Source organism: Myxocyprinus asiaticus, chromosome 12 (assembly GCF_019703515.2).
Source record: "Myxocyprinus asiaticus isolate MX2 ecotype Aquarium Trade chromosome 12, UBuf_Myxa_2, whole genome shotgun sequence".
In the NCBI taxonomy this organism is placed as follows: domain Eukaryota; kingdom Metazoa; phylum Chordata; class Actinopteri; order Cypriniformes; family Catostomidae; genus Myxocyprinus; species Myxocyprinus asiaticus.
The window spans coordinates 7,860,939-7,877,253 of NC_059355.1; the positions used below are offsets into that span (position 1 = coordinate 7,860,939).

A 16,315-nucleotide genomic window follows, 5' to 3' on the forward strand; every position below is an offset into this window, starting at 1 on the left:
ATATATTGTATATTATATATACATATAATATATATATATATATATACACACAAACTCGCTCATCCATGTCTTTATGGACCTTGCTTTGTGCACTGGTGTGCAGTCATGTTGGAACAGGAAGGGGCCATCCCCAAACTGTTCCCTCAAAGTTGGGAGCATGGAATTGTCCAAAATCTCTTGGTATGCTGTAGCATTCAGAGTTCCTTTCACTGGAACTAAGGGGCCAAGCCCAGCTCCTGAAAAACAACCCCACACCATAATCCCCCCTCCACCAAACTTCACAGCTGGCACAATGCAGTCAGACAAGTACCGTTCTCCTGGCAACCGCCAAACCCAGACTCGTCCATCAGATTGCCAGATGGAGAAGCGTGATTCGTCACTCCAGAGAACGCGTCTCCACTGCTCTAGAGTCCAGTGGCGGCGTGCTTTACACCACTGCATCCAACGCTTTGCATTGCACTTGGTGATGTATGGCTTGGATGCAGCTGCTCGGCCATGGAAACCCATTCCATGAAGCTCTCTACGCACTGTTCTTGAGCTAATCTGAAGGCCACATGAACTTTGGAGGTCTGTAGCGATTGACTCTGCAGAAAGTTGGCGACCTCTGCGCACTATGCACCTCAGCATCCGCTGATCCCGCTCTGTCATTTTACGTGGCCTATCACTTCGTGGCTGAGTTGCTGTCATTCCCAATCGCTTCCACTTTGTTATAATACCACTGACAGTTGACTGTGGAATATTTAGTAGCGAGGAAATTTCACGACTGGACTTGTTGCACAGGTGGCATCCTATCACAGTACCACGCTGGAATTCACTGAGCTCCTGAGAGCGGCCCATTCTTTCACAAATGTTTGTAGAAGCAGTCTGCATGCCTAGGTGCTTCATTTTATACACCTGTGGCCATGGAAGTGATTGGAACACCTGAATTAAATTATTTGGATGGGTGAGCGAATACTTTTGGCAATATAGTGTATATATATATGTATATATATATATATATATATATATATATATATATATATATATATATATATATATATATATATATATTAGGGATGTACCCGAAGCTGAATACCTTATTCGGAAAGGCACGAATAATGACTTCAAAATGAATAACGGATTCATCCGAATAATATAAAAAATATTCATATGACTGATTATCCAAGAGGCACAAGGATAAAGCGACATTTTAAATAAACATATACGAAATTACAAAGAATTTATGAATCTGTGCAGCCAATATTTCTAGTGTAAACCTTATGAATGAAAAAGCGCACGGTGATTTCAGATCCGATAGCTGCGGTCTCGACTCTGCGGTGGCTTGATTCATGCGTCCTTCACAAAGACGAATCTGCACGATTCCAGCCTTGCTGAAGCACCCCCAGATCATCACCTATCCTCCACCAAATTTCACAGTGGGTGCGAGACACTGTGGCTTGTAGGCCTCTCCAGGTCTCCGTCTAACCATTAGATGTCCAGGTGGAGGATTGGTGATGATCTGGGGGTGCTTCAGCAAGGCTGGAATCTGGCAGATTCCTCTTTGTGAAGGACTCATGAATCAAGCCACATGCAAGGTTAACCTGGAAGAAAACTTGCTTCCTTCTGCTCTGACAATGTTCCCCAACTCTGATAATTGGTTTTTCCAGCAGGACAATGCTCCATGCCACACAACCAGGTCGACCAAGGTGTGAATGGAGTACCACCGGATCAAGACCCTGTCATGGCCAGCCCAATCTCCAGACCTAAACCCCATTGAAAACCTCTGGAATGTGAACAAGAGGAAGATGGATGGCCACAAGCCATCAAACAAAGCCGAGCTGCTTGAATTTTTGCTCCAGGAGTGGCATGAAGTCACCCAACAGCAATGTGAAAGACTAGTAGAGAGCATGCCAAGATGCATGAAAGCTATGATTTAAGTTATTCGAGGTCTGAAAACACTGCATCTTTTTTTTTTTTTTTTTGACCAGTTGTCATTTAGAGCATTTTATTTGCAGAAAATGACAAGTTATTTGGAATTTGTGTGAAATGTTGTCAGTATTTTATAGAATAAAACTAAAATGTTCATTTTACTCAAACACATATCTATAAATAGTAAATCCAGAGAAACTGAGAATTACGCAGTGGTCTCTTAATTTTTTCCAGAGCTGTATGTTGGGTATTTTTTAATGCCAAACATCTAATGGCTCTGACAGCGGAACTCTTTTCTCCCGGAACGTTTTAATACTGCTGTGTTTTTAAGGGGTTGTGTGTCAGTCGGAACGGTCCCAACATTGGTGAGTTGATTCTTCATCCATTAACAAATAAACTCTTTCTAAAGTTCCATTTGTTTGCGAAATATCTCTATGGGAATTTTATTTTGCTCATTCTCACTTGTTTAGGCAGGCATTATGACACATATTACATTTGGCAATAGGCAAACAATTAAGCAAATCCTGCCTATAGTGCTATGAAATGAGAAACAAACAACCCCATTCAAAAACTCACTGTTACAGCTGCAAATGTGTCAGTTTGATAAAAATCACCAAATACTTCAGACATGATTACTTTTCCTTACCAGTTTACCATGGTCTTACTGTAGTAACGCTAATTGTAATCACCATGGGAGTTTAGCAGAAATGTTTCGGTAGAATCTACATTTTTTATTACAACTTGTGTCTAGATGTGTTTAGGCTTCTGTTGTTTTTAATAAAAAATAATGGTGGTTACTTTGGTTTTTACTACAAATTTCCAGTTAAAGGTGCTGTAAGCAACTGTTACAGCTATGGTAGACTACCGCTGTCACATAGACGGGTGTGAAATTTCATTACACCTATTTCATTCCATAAGAAATGAATAGTAGTTTTGCAACATATTTATAAATTATGACCAGTCATATGAAATGAAGACTCCAGTAATATTGGTAACCTTATAAATGCTTTTTTATTCTACAAGGAGAGTGTCCCCTTATGTGGATATCTTGACCATCCGAATACTACTTAGGCTGTGTCTCGTTTGAAAGGATGCGTCCTCCGGAGGTCGCATACGTCATCGAGGCTGTCTCGTTTCATATTTTTATTTATATATATATATATATATATATATATATATATATATATATATATATATATATATTGTCAGTGCCTTTTATGTATATGCACTTACATTTATACAATTGTTAACCTTTTTTGCATTCCCAATATATATATATATAACGAAACGAGACAGCCTCGATGACGTATGCGGCCGACAAATGCGACCTCTGGAGGACACAGCCTTCCAAACGAGACACAGCCTTCATCTCAGTAACTGCCCTGTTATTGGACATTATCACTCATGGATTAAATTATTCATGGCATAAGTACTTGAAAACTTTTGCATTTGAATGATACTGCATCCAGACCCCTAAGTGTGAGAGTGTAAGTCTAAGACAGCATATAAAAAAATATTACTGTGTGCACCTTTAAACTATGGTTAATATGCAAGTACTTATAGTCAGTTTGAGTAAATACCAAAGGAAGTTTCAGCTAGTTGTGTAGCATTCTTGTTCGCAGTAAAATGTTAATGCTTGTTACATTTAATAGATTGTGTGAAGTGTGCAGGGGGGAAATGGAAGAAGCCCTGACAGCCCTGCCATGGGTACCAGTTTGTATCGGTGGTTCTGATCTGCTGGCTAAAGCCTGGTTTGGTGACACACAGTACCGGGTTCTGCTGAGTGATCTGAGCAGTGTGTGGGAAGAGGAGATGAATGCAGACGACATCCAGAGACGAGCACAGGCAAGAATATACAACAACGCACACTGCTGGCATCCTTTTCTAATCCAGTAGAAGTGCACTTTTGTCTTTAATTAATTCAATACAATACATTACAAACAATAAAATGCAACTAACCATATAATCACATATTCTTTCTGTATGAAAGGATCTGAATAAGCGTCTCAGGGCTCCCACACAGGCTTTTTTCACTCATCTGTGCTCAGTGGCACAGCCTTGTTTCTCCAGCCAAGGTAATGACCAGACCTCTGCTGCACACGTGTCCCTTGAACGTCACGGCAACAATTTAACAGTCAGGCTCAAAAGTGAACTGGCTGGGTTGCCGTTCTACTGGGAGTTCTGCTGCACCCAAACACCTGTAGCCACGGTGTGAACCTTTGTTTTATTCTGTAACATAATCAATACTTGTCTAGCAAGGTTTTTAATGATGAAACAGTAGAGTTCAAAATAAATATAAATGATGTTTGGACACTTTCCGATTGTAAAGCTTAGTGGAACATGTTCATAATTATTGTGATAAGCTACAGCTGTGATTACTCTGCTTGGACACTTGTGTGAACTTAAGCAGAACTGACTACATACATCCACTAAAAATCATCTAGGAACCATGTTGGTTAGAAGTAATCACAAAAATGGCTCAGAAAAGTAATGTTAGTTCAGAGAAAATATCTAGCATAATTTTTTTTTTTTTTGCAGATGACTTTTGGATTTGATATTATCTCATCCAATTAAATTCATACATTTGTAAATTTAAGTGTCCAAATAATTTTTGGTTCCACTGTATGCTAAAGGCCAAAGGCCTTTCTTTACAGTATGTACAAATTTGCATGTGATCAGGTTTGCAGGCAGCTGGTGCGCCCCCTCCTGGCAGTGAGTAGAGTTTTGCAGCGGCAAGTGGAAGATTTGGCCACTCTTCTGGGCAGAAAGGATGCAGAGATACAGGATTATCAGGAAAATGGAGCTGTGCTCAGTAGAGGTACACAGCTCCACACTGACCTCCTTGTGCTATGCTATACTTGATCTTTTAAACAGGTGTTTTTCTAATTCTCTGAGTTATGCAAGCAGTCTTATGACCTCATATTAATTTAGAGACTAAATGAATTATTTTTGCTTTTAAAAATTAATTTGTCACACCACAGGGCTGTTTAAAGGAACATTTCAAAACAAGTTAAAGGAATAGTTAACCCAAAAATGAAAATTTTCTCATCATTTACTCACCCTTATGTCATCCCAGATGTGTATGACTTTTTTTGTTCTGCTGAACACAGAGATTTTTAGAAGAATATCTCAGCTCTGTAGGTCCATATAATGCAAGTGAATGATGGCCAGAGCTTTGAAGCTCCAAAAAGCACAAAGGCAGCATAAAAGTAATCTATAGGACTCCAGTGGTTTAATCAATGTCTTCAGAAGCAATACGATAAGTCTGGGTGAGAAACGGATCAATATTTAATTCCTTTTTTTTTTTTTTTTTTTTTTTTTTAACTATAAACCCACACTTTTGACCAACTCCGACCAGTAGGTGGTACTATGAGCGAGAATGTGAAAGTGGAGATTTATAGTAAAAAATGACTTAAATATTGATCTGTTTCTCACCCACACCTATCATATCACTTCTGAAGACATGGATTCACCATGGGAGTCTTATTGATTACTTTTATGCTGCTTTTATGTGCTTTTTGAAGCTTCAAAGTTATGGCCATCATTCACTTGCATTAAAAATCTTAATTCGTGTTCTGCAGAAGAAAGAAACCATACATATCTGGGTTGGCACGAGGGTGAGTAAATTTTCTGATGAGAGAATTTTCATTTTTTGGGCAAAATATTTCTTTCAGTTGGATCGACAGCATTTGTGTCATAATATTGATTACCAGCAAAAATATCTTCAGCTCATTCCTCGTTTATAAAAAACAAAAAAAAAACAAAAGGCAAAAATTGTTTATAGTAAGGCACTTACAATGGAAGTGAATGGTGCGCATTGTTTCAAAATTATGGCCACAGGATATAAACATTGTACATGTTAACATGGTTTTTGCATGATATCATCACTAACTATCCTTATTTGTGTAAAGTTATCATATCCAATATTACAACTTCGTTGCCATGACTACACAACGCCGGTATACCCTGTAAGCGATTTTATCTCTAAAATCATGTAGAACAGAGATGTAACATGTATAATGTTTACATCTTGTGGCTATACCTTTACATTTATGGACTGTCTCCATTCATTTACATTGTAAGTGCCGTAATGTACTGATTTTGCTTGTTTTTTTTTGTGTTTTTTGTGTTTTTTTTTTTAATAAATGAGCTGACAGTTGAGCTTAACTTGTACTGAACCCAGAACATTCCTTTAGGTGAACTGCAAAACAACAAAAGGTGATTAAAAATTGTGGAGAAATGGTGACCTGTTGACATAGATGTCAATTTTTACCTAAAATCTTTCAGTTAAAATTAAAAGAGAATTTTCATAGACATGTTAAATGTCACCTGCCCTGTTATAGTTTTTCTTACAGAAGCACAAATGCATTCTCTCATGTTTCTCATTGTCTCAAACTCACAGCCAGACTGCAGACAGAGCCATTTGAGGTGCACCGATACAAGGAGAACTTCTTCACACAGGTGTGAAGCACTTCTACATTCAGTCTCATGCTAAATTTACCCTATGTGAACATGCTCAGTCGAAACTAACATGTATATGACACTATGATGGATACACATAATGCCCAGTCACATGAACACTACCTGTCCAAAGTTTGGACACACCTACTTATTCTTTATTACTACAATTTTCTACATTTTAGAATAATAGTAAAGTCATCAAAACTATGAAATGACACAAACAGAGGTATGGAAATTACATAAGTGACCAAAAATATGAAACTATGAAAACTATCTTATATTTTAGCTGCTTTGTCTAGATTACAGCTCTGCTCACTCATTCTCTTAACCAACTTCATGAGGTGCTTACAAGGGTGCTTTTCATACAGTATTGTTTAAATACCCTAACGCTAACCCAGTTCCCATGTATGCAGGGCACTTTTTGGCTATTTTTCCTTTGCAATCTGGTCCAACTCATCCTTTAAAGAATAAATAAATCTAAATTAAAATGTTAGTTCTGTAAAGGACATTTCAGTATAAGCTTTTACTGTAGATCAAAAGGTTTTTATGATCATGAGAAATGTATTTAGTTGAGTATGTCCAAACCTTTGTCTAAAAGAACAGTGTACAGAGTGTAGAGCCAGACAGAGAGAGACTGGCTCTGTGTCTGACTCAGAACTGAGGGTCACCACACACACATGCATACACACTCTGTGTATAATTAGCCTGTGGTGTGTTTTGTGGAGCCCAGAGCGTGTTTGCAGTGACAGCTCAGTTGTAAGCGTTGCCTCAACACTCAACTGTCTATTGACTGGGCCGTGTTTTCTTTCTTTTCCCACAGTATGTTTGTGTATTTCCTGTTATTTTGTGATGAGTTGGATTGCCAGTCAATTACGCTACTGACCACTCTTGTGGTCAATAAAAACTCATTGACCAGAATGGGAGGAGCCACAACCACAGCTGTAATTTAGACTAATCAAGAGCTAGAACTGTGTGTTTCTGCCAATGTTTTGTTCTCTTGTTGAGTAATGTTTTGTGTTTGAATCACTGAGTTATTTATTTGATTCAACCATGAGCTTTCAAGGTATAGTTCACCCCAGAATGAAAATTCTGTCATCATTTACTCACCCTAATTGTTTCAAAACGGTATGACTTTCTTTTTTTATGTGGAAAACAAAATGAGAGAATACACGGAATGTTCAGACTGATCTCACAGTGAAATCGAAAACAGAAGATTGACTTTTCTTTAGCTGAAATCGGTCTGTGCTTACTGATATGCAAAACACTGCTCCCAGTGGCCAAAAGCGATAACTGTATTTGGGCATATGTGCACGTATGAGCTCCATTTTCCAGGTGAAATGTCCACAGAGGTGCGCCAAAAGTGAGTTGTGAAGCGAGTTGTTTTCAGCTTTACAGGCAGTTATACAGTATAGAGGAATGCATATTTTATAAACTGTACCTCACAACCCAAACTCCACACTCAAACCTAACCATCAGTGGCGTAAAAATGTAATGTTAGGGTGAAAAATCCAACCTCCGGATCGTGCTCGTCACTAATTATACAAATGCGACTACTTGCCGGTTTCAACACGGGATTCAAATCTGGGTCTCTCACGCTGCTGATGCAGCACGCTTTCAGTGGCGCCACAGGGCAAGGTAAACACTCTGGAGCCGATTAAAAAAAATGTCTGATACAAGATGCCGCTTTTCTGTGAAACGGTGAATAGGTACCGGAACTCTCTGAAACAATATGCTGACTTCCCATGTGATCATGTTGGAATGTAAGCCTAAATAACAATTCACTATCATTGCATCATTATTTTTTCTTTAAGAAAGTGAATGGTGATTAAACAGTCCCTTTTTGTGTTCAAAAGGAGAAAGAATGTCATACAGGTTTGGAACGGCATGAATAAATTATGACAGATTTTTTTTTTTTTTTTTATTTGGGGTGAGCTATCTTTTTAATTTCAACATTGGCAGCCATTTTTTAAGTGAGTCCTTTGATAAGCGTGTTTGATCTTTATCCGTGTGTATGTGCGAATCAACTGGTATTTCTCACTGGCTTGGTGAATGTGCAGTCAGATATGTGTGGCTTGACTCGGTGGTGTGAGAAAAGGATATGAGTCTCATCTGCTTACCCACTTACCCACAGTCACCCCCTTAAAATAATGGCATTCCAACTGTGACACTAGTATAAAGATGTATTTACTGCTGATTTGTTTGTAATAGACACCAGTGTTGGGGAAGCTACTATAAACGACCCATAATTTCTGGTATTTAAAGGGATAGTTCACTCAGAAATGAAAATTCTGCCATCATTTACTCAGCCTTATGTGTTCTCAAACCCGTATGACTTTCTTTTTTTCTGTGGAACACAAAATGTCGGGTAGAATGTTGAACATTGTTCACCTCAGTCACCATTTACTTTGATTATATGGAAAAAAGATGCAATAATAGTCAATGGTGACTGAGGCTAGCATTCTTCCTCAATTTCTTTTTGCATTCCAAGGAAGAAAGAAAATCATAGGGGTTTGAAACAGCAAGAAGGAGATTAAATGATGTCTTTTTAATACCTTTTTAAAAATATAAATGATGATATTTTTGCAATCAGAGCAGTGTTTATCTGGCACAAAAACAGTGAGGATCTCAATAAAACGCAACTGTGCCCATCCCGGAAAATCCTGGACAGGTGGCAACACTACCGCTAGGCCATGCCTTCTCTTTTCTTTTTCTTTTTTTTTAAAGAATCTATTAAAAAGAGAGCTTGCACGTTAAAAAGAGAGCCATTTAAAAAGAGAGCTTGCACATTTTTTGGAAATATCAAAGTCATTTGACTGTCGCTGTATACAATGGTAAATTCTTCTCCACACTGAAGAACCTTTTAATACCCAAGTCTTGAATTGAAATGAAGGCGTGTTTGGGAAAAATTTCTCACTGAAATGCCAAACAAACATGGCAAGTCCCTGGGAAAATGGAGTCCGTTCTTGAGATTCCTGATGGCCAGAATCCTGGATTGGGATGTGTGTTTGTTAAATAGATGGCTAGACAGGTTTGATTTCCCACTCCCTTATAATAGTAATAAGAATAAGTGATTGAGTGTGTGATGTTCTCACAGAGTTTAAAGCACATTTTGTCTGGTCCTTGCTAAAGTTTTGACAAGTGCCCTGAGTTTGAGTGGCGTTCAGACAAGTTGTGTTCAAAGGACAGAGATTGTCTGTCAAACACTTGTTACGTTCACACTTTTTTGAGGGGCGGGGGGGACATTTGATTTGTGTTTTTGAGTGTGTTCAGTGTACTTGATTAACACATACTGGTTTAGGGTCCATATAGTAGTTAGTGTGATGTCCTGTGTAGGTCTTTTGGGGCTAAATGTGTTTGTGTGTGAATGTTACAATGACGCATGCTGTTGGTTTTTTGAGGCTGAAGCAGAAAAAGAGAAAATTTGACCGGGTGAGTTGAAAAACCAGTTTGGGTTTGGCAGTGATGGAGTGACTCTTCCTTCTGCCACACCGGGCCATCCAGTTTACTGTACTGAAGTTCCTGTATCTCAGACATATACATACATATGCATATACATTTCCTTCCTCTAGAGCAGACCTGGGCAACTTGCGGCCCGCGTAAGTAATGCCGGATCCGGCCCTCCACATGGTTTAATGCGGCTCATTTATCCTAAAAGCGTTTTATTTTTTTTCATTGGATATTTCAGTTATCTTGCATTGGGACCTAACGCACCTCCACAAGCTTTTAACATTGCCAAATAAAGTTCGCTAGTTCGAATGCCAGGGCGTGCTGAGTGACTCCAGCCAGGTCCCCTAAGCAACCAAATTGGCCCGGTTGCTAGGGAGGGTAGAGTCACATGGGGTAACCTCCTCGTGATTGCTATAATGTGGTTCTCAGTGGGGCACGTGGTGAGTTGGGCGTGGTTGCCGCGGTGGATGGCGTGAAGCCTCTACACATGCTATGTCTCCGTGGCAACACGCCCAACAAGCCACATGATAAGATGCGCGGGTTGACGATCTCAGACGCAGAGGCAGCTGGGATTCGTCCTCCGCCACCCGGACTGAGGCAAATCACTACACGACCACAAGGACTTAAAAGCACATCTGGGATTGGGCATTCCAAATTGGGAGAAAAAGGGGAGAAATCCACAAAAAAAAACCAAAAAAAAAAACATTGCCAAATAAGAGACGCAACACCCCCAATTTGAGATTTATACTTTACAAATTGGAAATATTCCGCCTAATGTTATACTTATTTTGTGCAATGTGGCAACCATGCGAGTGCACTCTTTCTAGCTCTCGCTTTCCCATTTGAAGAAACTTAGCGATTTCTAGTGCAATATTCTGCTCAAGGAAAAGTGTTATACGGCCACTCTGTGTCCATTCCAATACACTCTCATGGCGAAATTAACAGGATTCGTACGACTTTTCTAAATTTGGCTAACTCGTGTGAAATCATGTGACTGCACTCATTTGAATTCCTATGACTTTCACTACAGCCAATGACGTTGCTGGACATCATTTTCATCTAATATGACAATTGCTTCTGTCACACGCAACAGTTTCCTATCATGTTTACACACTGTACTGATTGGTTAAGTTTAGATAAGGGGTTTGGGTAAGGGCATAATATTAATAAGTATGTCCTTATCGCCTCATGCACGGAACTCGCGCTTACTTCTGCATTAGACATCCGGGAATTTGCACGTGATGAAGTCGTACGAGTTTATGCAAACAACATCGTGCGAGACCATACGAAATAGCCAACTTGTAAATTATGTATGAATTTTCATGAGATTGGGTTGTCCATTCTTGAGGCTGCTTGTGATGTTTGGTGCTACTAAGTTTGCAGGTAAACCTTCTCAGTGATGAAATTAAATATAAAAGTAGATCTCGGCATCATTGACACGCGGAGGGGTAATCACTGACATGCGAGCAAGAGGCGAATATGTATATGTATTTTTTATTTGTGAAATTTAGAAATGTTGAAGTCCCCTTGCACCTGTATGTTAATCTAACTCTTGCAGTAATCATTTATCATAGTCATGCAGCCTGTTTTATTCAGCTGTATGCTGAATGGAAAGTTAAACCATTGACGAGACCCGCATCATGACCCTTTTAGCGTGTAAATGGGTAATGTTTTGAGAATAAATAAGTAAACTCGCCAGCTTTGCGACAAACATTGAAAGTTCTATAAATTTCTTTTTTTTTTATAACAGTAAACAGACCCCTGATGTAGAGAGTGTTAAACTGAATAATAAATTAACAGGGAAGTAGAGATGGTAAAATAAATAATTTAGAATAAGCTCAGCCTTTATTCAGTTTTTTAATGCCTGACAGAAAAGTATCTACCTTTGTAGAGCAATACAATACTTTAGGCAATTGCAGAATAGTCCCATTAGTCACATATACACTTAAGAAAATTCAGTACACAACTATTTCTGAGCTTAAAAGCTTAAGATACAATGTTCTGCATTGATTTGGTTTTTGTATCTCAAAAGGAATACAATGTGGCCCCCTATGCACTACTTAAAGCCCGATGTGGCCCCTTTACCAATATAGTTGCCCACCCCTGCTCTAGAGGCTTGTATTTGTTATTACCAAGTTATAAACATATTGCATGAGCACAAGCAAATACGTCTAGATTTTTACATTTTCTGAAGAAAATGTAAGTGGTGTTAGCCCATGCAAAACTTGCCACCATGATGCTAGGGTGTTAGGGGTCGTTGGCAGGGCATCACAGGGTTTTGTGTTTTTGCTGTGGTGTTGCTAGGTGGTTGCTAGGGTGGTTGCTTACTGGCCCAAGTCAAAAGATCCCACCCCAAGTCTCTCTTTGGGTCCTTGGGTATGGCTCAGGCAACAGGTCCATCCTTTAATGTAAGTCAGTGGGATTGTTTCGCCTGTTTTATCATCCGTCAGATGAAAATCGTAAGTCTGATCGCTTAGAAAAGTAATACCACATCTCTTCTCAACAAGCCACATTATTTGAGGTATTGTTGATGGCTGCAGCATAAAGTGTAAAACTCAGGGTCAGGGGCAATAGCAGTGCTAGGATTACCATGTTGGTCCAAAAATTTCAATTGTGTTTACCTTTTACTGATATCTTGTTGTGCAATCAACCTCCGAGGCACTGTTCTGGCCCCATGGGAACCAGTAAGAAATCGCGTTCAGATAATCAGTGATGAGCTCGGAGGTTAGGATGTTGCGTTTTCCCTCTAAGATTACATCTTTACTCCACTGATGTTTAGGGTTGGGGCATATGGTTAATAAAAAATACATTCCTGTTAACTAATTACATCATTTACAACTTACAACTCGCATTAAAACTTACTGTACTTTTTGCGCCACTCTGTGGACACTTCATCTGAACACTTACAGCTTCGGCCACTGGGGGCAGTGGTTTGAATTTTGGTAAGCACAGACTGATTTCAGCTGAAAATCATTCAACCTGCTTTCGCCAAATTCAGTGCAATCAGTCTGGATTATTATTGCTACTACTGTTTAGGTTTTTTTTTTTTTTTCATTTCCTAACCCTACATATGAGCAATAGTAATAGTAATGCTCAACTTAGAACAAGGCTCGATGGCTTTCATGCCCTTTTTTTTTTTTGGCTTTTAGACTCCATTTACACCTTGTATTAAGATGCATCTCGGGTGAACCGATCAAATGTGGTCAGGTGAAAACATCGCTGTTTACACCTGGTCGCTTAAATGTGTCTCCTGTGACCACTTGTGATAGGATTTAGAGGGGAAGGACTCTGTTTCATGACTACATACATCAATCACTATCTCAGTTTGTTACTGCATGATATAAAAGCACAACAAAATCAGAAAAGACAAAGAAAGCGAGAAAAATTGGCGCGCTGTTTCTCACAGATACAGCTGAAATTTAATCTAAGCACAAAAGCAATATTTCAATTAAAATGATCGGTTATTTTAGTGGATTACCTGTATTAAATGAGCTTCAGATATTTGTGCTTCTCATCTGTGTTATATCAAACACACTGAAGAAGATCTATGAAGTTCTTGTGCTTGTGTATGTAACAGCTTTTTCAAATTTTCGGATTAGACAGTTACACCTCAAATGGGATGTGGTCATATGCATTTTTGACCACATTCGTATTTTAGTTTTTGTGATTCGATCACAACATTTTAGACCCTGTTTAGACCTGTATTTAGCGCTGACAATGTGATCGGATCACCCCAAATGCATCTTAAAACCAGATGTAAATGGGGTCTAAGGTCAGTTGTATTTGGGCTCTTTCTCTTTTGCCTTTTGGCTGTCTCTTTATGCTACAAGCTTAACATCACCAGCTCAGAATAGGACTGCAAGATGAATAACAGGAGACTGTGGAATTTAATCCCTCTGTGGAAAAAGAAGTGTGCCATGCACCAAACAGGAACAGATTTTCCATTGTCTTTCTGAGACACTTATTGCTTTAGAGTAGTGATTATAGTATGTTGGTTTCTTTAGATGTCATCTTAGAAAGCAAAACAGAACTATATTCATTCATTCAATGTGCAGTTTACAGCCCCTAAATATGTACTTAGACACTTGCGTCTCAGTTAACTTCACCTATCAAGTTCTTCAAGACAAACTTTGATGCTGGCTTGACCTTTTATTAAATAGTTTTAAAAGTTTGAAGTTTAAAGGTTATATAGACCTTACAGAGACAGTTGGAGTTTGAAATCACTAATATTCTGTCAATGTAAAGTCTATAGGATTTTGGGAATTTTATGTTGTCTTCAACGGGGAAACCATAAGTCCGATCACTTGAAAAATATAGCAGTCCAAGTCAGAACAGCCTGAAGGTCTGTGCCAAGTTTGGCGGAACTAGCTTGAAAGCTCTTGGAGGAGTTGCAATTGATGGTTTTGGTTTAGGGATTCTGGAAAAACTCTAAACCGAGAGTAATAGTATGTTGGCTTTGTCAAGCAAACATAATGAATGTCATTGCATAAGATAATAAAAAAAATCAGTGCAAGTGGTACCTGCAAACAAATGATGATTGCTAAGAAATTTTTAAGTGCGACTTAAAGCTGAAGTGTGTGATTTGCGTGCCACCAAGCGGAATGTAAAACATTAGCTGCGTCCGAATATGCAAACTTCCTTACTACATAATATGCCAAAAACAGCATGCCAGTGGATTAGGGTGTCCGAAACCTCAGTTTTCATAAAAGAGTAAGCGAGAAATACTCGGATGACCTACTATTTCCAGCGAGATTCTGAAATTTGCATAAACTGGATGCTTTGCTATACCATAATGCCTCGGGAGCTGAAGAGACTTTAAGGTTTATAATGCTTAAATTAATTTAAAAAAAAACAACTGCAGATAACAACAAGTCAGATGACTGTTTTTAAAGGGTTAGTTCACCCAAAAATGAAAATTCTCTCCTCCTCTCATCCTCATGCCATCCCAGGTGTGTATGATTGACTTACTTTTTTTGTAATTAACATTTTTTATTGATTCAAAGAAACAACACAACAGAGAAAAACACAACATATACACACCGAATCAACATTTAACTTTTAACCCTCATTAACATCCCTCCCCAAACACCAACCCCACCCTACCCCAAAGAACACCCCTGTGGTCACATAATACATACACAAACAATAAAATAAAAAATAAATAAAAAATAACATTTATAATAAACATGCATAATTAAACTAAATGTCTCCCTCCTCATCCCTTCCCCTAGAGTCCTCCAAAACTGCCAAATACCTACCCCACTTCCTGAAAAATAAGTCCTCCAGCCCCAGTCTTCCATCTATCATCTTCTCATAAGCCGCCACCCTCCCTATCTCCGCACACCACTCCAGAAATGGTGGCGCTCCGTCTGACTTCCATCCCCTTAAAATAATTTGTCTGCCAATCATCACGCCAGTCAGAACCCAATTTTTTATATATTTGTCCCCCGAATTTATAACTTCCCCATCGCCCAAAATGCAAAGTCTGGGGCAAAGTCAAATTTGAGTGCCCAGAATGTCACGCAAATAATTCTGAATCTTTAACATAAAATCTTGGATCTTAACGCATCCCCAAAAAACATGGGTTGTGTCTCCAACTTCTGATTGGCATCGCCAGCAGGTGGGTGTGTCTTTAAGACCAAGCCTATATAATCTAGAGGGGGTCCAATAAAATCTTTGTAAAATCTTAAATTGCATAAGGCGAACCCTTGCATCTCTAGATGCAGACTTGACATTTTTCAGAATCTTAGTCCACACTCCATCCTCCAATACCAAATTCAAATCTTTCTCCCATAATCTCTTAATAGAAGTTAAAGCTCCATCCCCCATACTATAGTACAAAGCAGGTGGCGCAATTGTAAATACCTATAAAACTGAGGTCTGGGGATCCCAAAATGTTGGACCAAGTTTTCAAACGATCTCAACACTCCACTTTCAGATAGGTCACCGAGTGTAGCAACCCCTTCACAATCCACTCTGGCCAGCAGAAAGGGGACTTGCCAATATATAATCTTGGGTTCTGCCATATGCTCGAGGCAACAATTAAATAAGTGTCCAATTTAAACAATCTGGACACTTTAGTCCATACCGAGTGTAAATGCGAAATAACGGGGTGTAACTTAACTTTTCCGATTAGTTTGATAGAGATGCTTTGTAATGGCGAAATAGGGGCAAGAACTGCCTGTTCAATAACAAACCAGGGAGAGGCTCTCTCAGGTGGAAGTGACCAATGAGCCAAATGTCTGAGACTAAACGCATAGTCATAAAACAAAATCTTGGATAGGCCTAGCCCTCCTTTGTCAGTCGGCCTATGTAACTTATTAAAATGCAATCTGGGATGTATACCATTCCAAATGAAGGACTTCGCTACGCTATCAAATTGCTTGAAATAAGAGAGGGGGACATCTACAGGAAGAGATTGTAGCAGGTAGTTACATTTTGGAATACAATTCATTTTAATAACATTAACCTTCCCAATCATCGATAAATGTAATGATGC

At 39.0% G+C, this 16,315-nt stretch overlaps 1 protein-coding gene across 1 annotated transcript in view; it reads left to right on the top strand.

Annotated features, from left to right (window-relative positions):
• Positions 1–2,241: 2,241 nt before the first annotated feature.
• Positions 2,242–16,315, top strand: part of LOC127448835 (non-homologous end-joining factor 1-like) — a 29,384-nt gene continuing 15,310 nt past the window's right edge. Inside the window, exons 1-5 of the mRNA XM_051711665.1 lie at positions 2,242–2,273; positions 3,561–3,753; positions 3,899–4,117; positions 4,588–4,726; positions 6,311–6,369. Of these exons, the coding sequence (XP_051567625.1) occupies positions 3,586–3,753; positions 3,899–4,117; positions 4,588–4,726; positions 6,311–6,369 (585 nt within the window). The 5' untranslated portion in view covers positions 2,242–2,273; positions 3,561–3,585. The remainder of the gene's footprint in view (positions 2,274–3,560; positions 3,754–3,898; positions 4,118–4,587; positions 4,727–6,310; positions 6,370–16,315) is intronic.